Source organism: Atta colombica, unplaced genomic scaffold, assembly GCF_001594045.1.
Source record: "Atta colombica isolate Treedump-2 unplaced genomic scaffold, Acol1.0 scaffold116, whole genome shotgun sequence".
Taxonomy (NCBI): Eukaryota; Metazoa; Arthropoda; class Insecta; order Hymenoptera; family Formicidae; genus Atta; species Atta colombica.
Genome location: NW_017259202.1, coordinates 518964 through 528595, shown reverse-complemented (window position 1 = coordinate 528595; position 9632 = coordinate 518964). Strand labels below are relative to the sequence as shown.

General features: G+C 29.3%; 2 protein-coding genes across 2 annotated transcripts in view; one reads left to right on the top strand and one right to left on the bottom strand.

Moving 5' to 3' along the window:
• The window catches only part of LOC108694119 (IQ and AAA domain-containing protein 1), a 5912-nt gene extending 3836 nt beyond the window's left edge, over positions 1-2076 (bottom strand). Inside the window, exons 1-3 of the mRNA XM_018203408.1 lie at positions 1573-2076; positions 537-747; positions 57-334 (exon numbers count right to left, since the gene is read on the bottom strand). Coding sequence (XP_018058897.1) covers positions 57-334; positions 537-747; positions 1573-2076 — 993 coding nt within the window. The remainder of the gene's footprint in view (positions 1-56; positions 335-536; positions 748-1572) is intronic.
• A 4280-nt stretch (positions 2077-6356) lies between these two features.
• On the top strand, positions 6357-9042 carry LOC108694143 (COP9 signalosome complex subunit 3). Its single transcript, XM_018203446.1, has 4 exons — positions 6357-6576; positions 6814-7074; positions 7623-8347; positions 8700-9042. Exons 1-4 carry the CDS (start codon positions 6522-6524, stop codon positions 8994-8996), a joined length of 1338 nt encoding a protein of 445 aa, XP_018058935.1. The 5' UTR covers positions 6357-6521; the 3' UTR covers positions 8997-9042.
• The last annotated feature ends 590 nt before the right edge of the window (positions 9043-9632 follow it).

Below are 9632 nucleotides of genomic sequence, written 5' to 3'. Positions count from 1 at the left end.
ATATATATATATATGTACGAGTTTCAAACGCCCGTATGTATACATCGATACTTTACTTGTCTGCTGAAAATCATTCGCGAACCTCCGCTTTCAGCGGATGGTAAATCAGGTATCTTTCCAGTTTGCTGAAAATAAGTGTTAATCCAATTTCGAATTTCACTTCGTATCTTTTCTTCCATAATAGCGCTTTTCTCCTTGCGAATTCTCTCCGTGGCTTCTAAAATCAAAGCCTCGTATTGTTGTTGAAAATTCATCTGCTTTTCGTATCTCTGCTGTTTCAGTTTTTCCGCTTGCTTAGCGTTCTCCGTGATTACTTGACTGGGCTGCAGCATTCCTTTGAGATAATTGATACGTTATAATCATATACGATATAATTAACATGTTATACATATCGAACGAGACGTGAATAGCATCTGTTCTCGTTTCTTTATCGAAATGATATTATAAATTTAGTATTTTGTTTACTTTTTTTTCTGTGTCTTTTCGATAAGAGACAGACTATATAGGGAGATTTATTACGACTGGATTATTTTTACCTATAAGTAACATTTCCTCAAGACGTCTTTTGCGAATGTAACATCTAGTGATATATCCTTTCCATACTTTTTGAATTTTTAATGCCGCGAGTTTCTCGCTCGTTTCATCTATTTCTTCCACTTCTAGTTTTGTAATTGATCTTTCTTTCATTTCACGAACTTCTTTCATAAATTGATACCGCAGTCTACCTTGTCTCGCTCGTTCATGAGCCTGAAGAATTAAAGTTTACAGACGGCTTGAAAAGGCTTGTAAACTAGGCTATGTCGGTAGATATGTCGGTTTTTTTATATAAAATGTATAATATATGTCTAATATATTATATTATACATATATAAAGATTAGAATACGTCAGAATACGACTAGAATACAGTAGAAGACACGACAACTTCACATATGGCGGAGTTTAGATTGATTTTGATTTATAGTAAATATTCATTTTATATTTATTAAATGAGAAAAATAGAAAAATAACATAAAAGATATTTCCAAGATGTAAATAATATACAGGATGAAAAATTTCAAACGTAATGGGCCGAATATCTCGGAAAATATGAAAGATATGGAAAAATCAAAAAAGTTGAACGGTTTAGAAGAGGCCATATTTTGGTGGCCTTTATATCTTTTTGGTGCCTCCACCTAGAAGAAAGACAACATGATCAAAATGTGACTCCCTCTAAACCATTCAATTTTTATCTGAAACATTTTTTCGAATTCTTTCATATTTTCCGAGATATTCGGCTCATTACGTTTGAAACTTTTTACCCTGTATATATAATATATCATCCATTTTCAATTTACATGAAGATTTATATGAAGAATACTAATCTGGAAAAGGCTTGTTGGGCAAAGATCGAGCTTCGTCAAGATTATTAGAAAGAGCAATCATAAATGTGTTAAAATGAATTCCATCCGTTAGATATTTAGCCATTTAATTGGCTGTCTCATATCAGTTACAGTTCTGTTTTTTAGAAACGCGATATCACTGTAAAATAGGAATCTTATTGTTAATCGAATCTTTCTTATGACTCGCGATACCTGAATAAGTCGTATAGCCTGGGACTCGGTAATTTTTCTGGGCACAACAATTTCATGAAGCGCACCCAGATTTCGGAGGGTATCTTCGATGAATCTGCGTCTCCCTTCGATTTCAGCGATTCGATCGCGTCTGTAGTAACTCGGCACTCGAATTTCGGCCTCCTGCGGCATCACACCACACTCGATCAATACGTCATCGTAATAGCTGTGCTCCGAAAGATCGATATCGACCAATTCGTGCTTCAACTCCAACACTCTACCCAGAGTTGCATCCAATGATTTCTTGATCAGCAAACGCTTCTGGGGCTGTATTACTTGATCATGGCATCGCTCGAGTTTGTTACACGCGAGGATATATTTTACGTACAACGCTGAAACGACATCGTGCGCCTTTTTACGGTCCTTTTGAGGCTTCGCACCTTGAAGCACCGTATCCGCTTGGATCGCCTCTGTAAGCGACGTTTGGGCCACTCTCCAAAGCTCGTCGTATGTCACACTCGACATTCTTCCTCAGTTTTTTCAAGTATCGAACGCACTTGATAAATTATTACCCGTTAATGTTATTATTCATTGTTAGCTACGGACAATCGATTATTGGTTACCTAGCAACGGAATTATCGGCCAGGAATCACGTTTGTCCCGTAGCGATCAAGCAAAAGAAATTATTCTATTGAAATCGAATTAATTTATATATTTACAATATATTCTTCATCTTTTTTCTTTTTTTCTTTTCTTTAATCGATAAGTTATTAGAATGAAAATTGAAGGAAAAGCAGGGAACTAACGATTACAGTGAAATATAGAGAATAGTGAAATAGACACGAGCTCTTCTAAGTGGTTCTGTCTAGTTTCTGCTCGATGAATACAAAAATTTATAATTTGAGCTCCAAGTTGTATTTATTCAAAATTTTCCCGTAAAAAGATGTAATCATATATTTATTCAAAATTTTTGGATTTTCAAAAAATATTTATTCACCAAAAACTATGAATATTTAACAAGTATTCATATTCATTCAAACAAAATATAAACTGAAAAAGAAAATTCCAATAAAAGCAATCATTATCCCTTAACTGGCATTTTAATGACTTAAGTAAAAAAAAAAAATAGAATTTTATTTATTTTTTGTCATTGTAATATTCAAATTTTATGAAGGAAATTTAAAAATTTTGAAAAATATTTTAGAAAGCAATACATTTTTTATTTAAATATCTATTTGATAGAGCGTTATACGTATTCCGATATAATTCCGGTTACATCACAGTAAATATAGTAATGTAAACATTTTATAAGATATCTTGGGCGCATCGTTCATTATGATCTGTGGGCATTAAATTCCGAAATGTATTATTTATTTTCAACAAAAATATCTTTGTTTAATATAGGTTGAATAAAAACGTCCATCACATAGATTGCGAACTAAGCGCGGTGTAATCGTAGCTGTTGGTTTTATAGATTTTGTTTTCTCTTGCAGGCTTGCACAGATATGTATAGATAATACAGAATAAAAGTGAATAAACAAAACGAAAATATTCGTAATCATATTCAAAAAAATATTCATTCAAATGGAATGAAAAAGTATTTATTGTTTCTTGACGAAAAAAGAAATGACGAATAAAAAGAAAAAAATTCGAATGCGTTTTTTCATTCATTTTTTATTCATTTATTTAAATATTATATGTATTCACCGAATACATTAAATCTATCTAATAAAGTTATTTCAACGAGAAAAAATCAAGTCTGACGATAAAAAAATGATGCGAATTTATTCTTTTGCGTTCGCTTTTTACATTTAGCATGGATATGTTTAAAAGAAATCGAATGTATATATTTTATGTTTCTTTATTTACAAATATCTATTCGAAAATTATCTAAGTGTACGAAAATTCGAAAATAAAAACAATGCTTTTAAAATAAATTCAATCGAATAAAATAGCAGAATTAATTGCGCATTATGATATGATCGAGAATTGCCGCCACATTAAATATAGAAGAATTTTTCCCACACATACTTTTTTGTTAGATAGAAAAAGAATCGACTTTTGAAACTTTATATGTTATTTTGACATGAAACTAGTATTGTAAGAAAATTGCTAATCCTCGGTCACTCTACCTTTATTTTTGAACAATCGAAAATAATATTTATCCCTTGCTTCGCAGGAAATTAAAAGAGACAGCAGGTCTCTTTAACCTGCAAGATGAACAGATGATTGGCCAATCGTTTTTCTTCGTTTGACGAAATTAGCGATCTAACTCAAATAATTACAATAGTTAACTATGATTTTTGACAAATATAGCAGGAGCCATTTAAATATTTTAAATATTTTAAAAAAAACTTTTTCTATGACGCGTTCTAAGATGATGATATATTATCTACCTATAATTAGACTTGTTTTTTTTTTTATTCAATTTGTTGTACGCTTCACTTTTTTTTTTCTTTTAATTTAATGTGAAGAAAAAAAGATGAATGAATAAAAAATGCAAACAATTTATTATTAATAATTATTACGGTTATTTCATCAGAATATCTATTATGGAACATGTCGGAATGAATACCGATCGGAATTATTCCGTTCTGCCTAAAAAAACATAATCTAGAGAATAATTGAATAATATCCCGATAGGGATGCATTTCGAATAATTAATAGATATTCCGCATTGGATTGGCAAGGAAGTAATTGCATTTTTTAGCTCAAAGTTGTATATACAATATCTTCGTCAATAATGAATGAAATTTAAATTTAAAAAAAAAAGGTTTTAAAGCTTGAAATCTCTACTTTTAAAAGCTTCCCACATTTTTTAAGTTTATATGAGTTTGATAATTTTTACATACCAAAAACTACTGAAAAAAACGGAAAATTTTCTTCTCACTTTATGGGTTTGTAACGTGCCCAAAACAAAATTTGAGAAAATTTTCGATTATCTATCGTGGAAGTTTGATATTTTCCCTACAAAATTTTTTTTTTTAATATTCCTACGGTTTTTGATTACTGAGTTATCGCGGATTAAATAAAAGGATTATTTTGACTTTCAATTGCTCATAACTCCGTTAAAAATTGTCGTACCGCAATTTAAAAAAGAGATTCTTAAAGCTGAAACTTTATTCTATCAAAATATATTTATATTGGTAAGAAAGTAATTGCGGTTTTTACTGATAGATACCTTTTAAATAAATGGCATCATTTTCATTACTTTTTTACCCAATATATTATTATTGTTCCGCCGACTCTACGCGTTTTTTAATAATCTTTGCCTACCGAAAGTATTATATATTAATCCACTAAACGAAAATGGATTGAAATGGATTAAAATGAATTCAGATTTTCAGAAATACGGATTCATGAATGTTAAAATGAATCCTTTTCAATCCTGAATGTATTTTTATTCATTTATTAGGAATGGCATGGAGTATATTTCTATGCTTTTCAATTAAAAAATAATATAGTATTTTGTGTGCATCATGAATACTGCTTAATTTAAAATTCTGAATAGAAAATACAGTGTTTCAATCCAATTGAATCTAAAAATAATATCGGCCATTTCTGTGCATCATTGAATACTGCTTAATTTAAAATTCTGAATAGGAAATGTAGTTTTTTAGTTTACTTTAATAATAGTTGAATATAAAAAAATTTTTTTCTTTTAAAATCGGCCATGAATACTATTCAATTCAAAATTATGAGTAAAAAAATCCATTCCATTTAAAAACGCATTATGAATGTTACTTTATTAAAAATATGAATAAGAAATTTTTCGTTTTAATTCAACTGAGTTAAAAAAAAGTTGTACCATAAAAATATATCATGAGAATTCTCCTTCATTTAATAATTAAAAGAAACATAAAAAGAACTATGTAAATATGTACAATAAATGTTACTTATATAAATTCCTTATTTTTAATTAATAAATTAATGGCTTTTATATATATTTTTTATATTAACACATTCCCTTTTATTATATAGCATATATTTTTTGTATAAAAGTTTTAAAATAATAATTATAGTATTTAATTATAATTACTACTTTAATTTAAACTTTTACATATATAAAAATATTTATGTGGAATCCAATCCATTTTTATGGATTTAAAATATGGATTCGGATGGATTGAAAATTTTCAATCCATTTCAATCCATTTTGCTGGGAATAAAAGTATTGATTAATATTGACCAATATTAGTAATATCGATATACGTATGTATATTGATAGTCTTACAGCTTTAAGCTTTCATTGTTAGTACATGTAGGGATTAATCGTGATAAATTGCAGTACACTTTTAGACTCTAACGTTGTTTAGAGTTTGTAGAGTTAAGAAAAATCCCTTTCGATTCGGCCTGTCGGTTTGATTTGCATTAATCACTGAGTTAGTTGACCATGATCTTCAAATGACAGGAGTCATATTATTTAAATATTTTAAATAATAAAAAGCTTTTTCTATGATAACGATGTATTGTCAATTGCATATCACTACTGATACTGATAATGAGACAAAAGCATATGAAAATAGTCCAATCAAGTCACATATCAAATTTAAAAGAAGATATGTTCCATTTCATGCACATTGATCATTTTATTCTTGTTGTTCACCAAATATTAAAAAAAGATAAAATGATACATCATGCGTGAAACGGAATGCACCCCTTATTGTTCTTTATGTGTCATTTATAAGGACAGGTGATTGGTCGATTTAAATAGATCTCGAATTCTATAGTAGCTCAGTAGCTAACATTATCGTTCTATTCCATGTTCCACGGTGTTCCACCTCATTTCACCAGCTAGCAGCAGAGCAGCTAGCTACGGCAGCTACCTCTGTTTTAAAACGTGATTGTCATTTCAAAGGTTCAGCCATTCAACTTGATTCGACTGAATGCTTGTTCACGAATGTAATGTTCTGTGAATAGGGGTTCGTCAATCGTTGACCGAAGGTGATGATAAGAGAGCATCCGCAGTAATGGCATCGGCATTGGAGCAGTTTGTAAATAACGTACGAACGCTTTCGAAGCAAGGTATGACCGACTTCTAGTTATGTATTGTGAAAGCGTGGAACTTAACCTTAAAAACGCAAAAGCAAAAAGCGAAACAAATCTTAAAAGCATTGCCAATGTAAAGAACTTCTTTAAAAAAAAAATGCTTTTTAAAATTCGCTTCGTGTATTTAATAATAATAATAATAATAGCTTAGATAACATTTAGACAAAAGAATTTTTATTTCATTACCACTGTATAATCTACTTGCATATACAGGCAATTTTAGAGAATTATATGACATCATAAGCAAAAGTGTCGAAGTATTAACGAAGAATGGACAACACTTGGACAATGTTTTGGAAACATTAGATCTGCAACAACATTCATTGGGTATCTTGGCAGTGCTCTGTGCAAAATTTTCATTGCCTAATCCTAACGGCGGAAATAATCCTGATGCACATAAACTCTTGTTTAATCAGGTTCAAGAGTTTATTATTGGCTGTAATGGAGAGCAAGTTAGATTTGCACCAGATACATGTGAGTATATAAAGTTTTTCGTCATGACTTCGTTGACAGCATCATTGAAGTATTATTATCCCATATATATAAATACAAGTTTAACTTAGAAATCATTTATCAATTTACACTTGCTCCTTCCAATTTAGCCCATTAATTTTTCTATCTGTTAAAAAAGCAAATATCTTCTTTAAAATCTTTTCGAAAATTATTTCTGTATTAACAAATTTTATTCAAAAAGATATTTAAAATTGAATTAATTGAATATAAATATATATAAATTTGTATAATTTAATTTTGAAAATTTTGTAATAAAATTATACGTGCATTTTGTAATTAAAAATTCTAATTTAAATCCAAATTGGCAAAAACGAGTATTTGTTATATTTATTTACAACATTGCATGTTTGATATTAAATGTTTACATCACAATAAATACGTACATTTATTTTATTAAAATTTTCAGTTGATGTTGAATTCTCTAAATATATTAATAATATTCATTTAGTTTGCCCTCCAATTATATTTAATCTTTATCTCATATGCAACATTAATAATTCTTCTTATAGATGCAGACTTATGTCACCTATTTACACAGAGTTTAGTCGAGTCAAAAATGCCATTACGTGGAATCCAATTGTTATGCCGTGCAATACGCAAAATACAACTTTTTGACAGTCAGCTGACCTCAATACACGCGGACCTTTGTCAATTATGTCTTCTGTCCAAATGTTTTAAACCAGCACTCGAATTTCTCGACATAGATGTCACAGGCATTAGTCAGGAAGGAGGTCAATTTGATTCAAAATATTTCCTATTATACTATTATTATGGTGGCATGATATATACAGCATTAAAGAATTACGATCGAGCATTATATTTTTTTGAAGTATGCGTTACGACACCTGCGATGGCAGTTAGTTACATCATGTTGGAGGCCTATAAAAAGTACATTTTGATCTCGCTGATATTACATGGGAAAGTATTAAATTTACCGAGATATACGAGCCAGGTGATCAACAGATACATCAAACCATTAAGCCAACAATATCAAGAATTGGCTACAGCTTATCTAGTTAATAGTTGTGAAGAAGTACAGAGCATTATTACTAAGTATCAGCAAGTATTTGTGAGGGATCATAACCTGGGACTCGTAAAACAAGTACTTGCTTACTTGTATAAAAAAAACATACAGAGGCTGACCAAGACTTTCCTAACGCTTAGTTTAAGTGACGTTGCGAGTAGAGTTCAATTATCGGGTCCTGTTGAAGCGGAAAAATATATTTTAAATATGGTGAGTTTCTATTATATGCCATCGCATATTGTGTAATAAATAAATAAATATCTGAAAACCAATAATTTTTTAGTCATAAATTTTTTGATAAATTTAATATTTTTCTTTCTAATATAAATATATTCTCTTTTTTTCTCTTAAAAAAAAACTTAAAATAAAGTTGATAACGTTGATAAAATTTTATTTTTTATTTTTTTTTGTCATTTTCCTTTAGTCACAAATAAATAAAGAGTCAATCTATAAAGTAATAAATAAAAGTTCGTTTTCAAATTTAGCTAATACTGTAAAGCATTACACACAATGTCTGTAAAATACAAATTGATATTGTTCATTAGCGAGTTATATTTTTTAGATTGAAGATGGCGAAATTTTTGCGACTATTAATCAAAAGGATGGTATGGTAGTATTTCACGACGATCCTGAAAAATATAATTCACCACAAATGCTTGCAAATTTTGAGAAGGAAATGGCAGCATGCACAGAATTAGACAAACGAGTATTAGAGATGGAAGAGGAGGTTGTCCTTACCCCGCAATATGTTCGCAAAGCTTGCGGACAAAACGATCAGGATGATCAAGCCGCTGGACCTGCACCGACAAATGTCACAAATGCGCAAGGTCAAATTAAACAAAACACCTACTCTATGTAACATATACATGTCGTTGTGTGTTATCTTTATTAAAAAATAATAAGAAATCACGATAAAAAATCTTGTTGAGAGTCAAGACTTTAATATCTGAAAGCTTGTTTTTTGAACGATGATAGTAATTAGAATATTTAATAAAATATTTTCGCGACTTGAATGTCGCCTATTTTGTAAACAATTTATGAATACGAGTTCGTTTATATATATTAGATTTTACATATAAGTTGAATTATAAGTTATAATGATATATGTACATATACGTTACAGAGATATTATTTTATTATCATTATTATTTTACAATCATATAAATTAATGTGAAAATATTCTACTATCAATATTATATTAATTATATAAAATTACAATTTATATCTTTATGAAATAATAATCATTCAATATTATTCATTTATCATAAAATCTCTGTAACATATAAAAACTAGATTTATATAAATGCATGATTATTTGCGCGTATCAAGTGGTCAGCTTTTTTAAAGTATTCTCTCACGATACATGTCCATTGTTGTAAAATAATAAATAATTCATTTTGTACAAGATAGTTCCAAATTGCTAGTCAGCTTGTAATATATCCAAACTTGATCATATCCAAGGCTTCATTATTAAAATTATTATATACATAACTAT

Excerpts from the sequence above, each read along its gene's own strand:
- LOC108694143 (XM_018203446.1), top strand. The coding sequence starts at position 6,522 with ATGGCATCGGCATTGGAGCAGTTTGTAAATAACGTACGAACGCTTTCG. Across the intron at positions 6,577-6,813 it reads ACGAACGCTTTCGAAGCAAG|GCAATTTTAGAGAATTATAT; the intron begins GTATGACCGACT and ends TTGCATATACAG. Across the intron at positions 8,348-8,699 it reads AAAAATATATTTTAAATATG|ATTGAAGATGGCGAAATTTT; the intron begins GTGAGTTTCTAT and ends TATATTTTTTAG.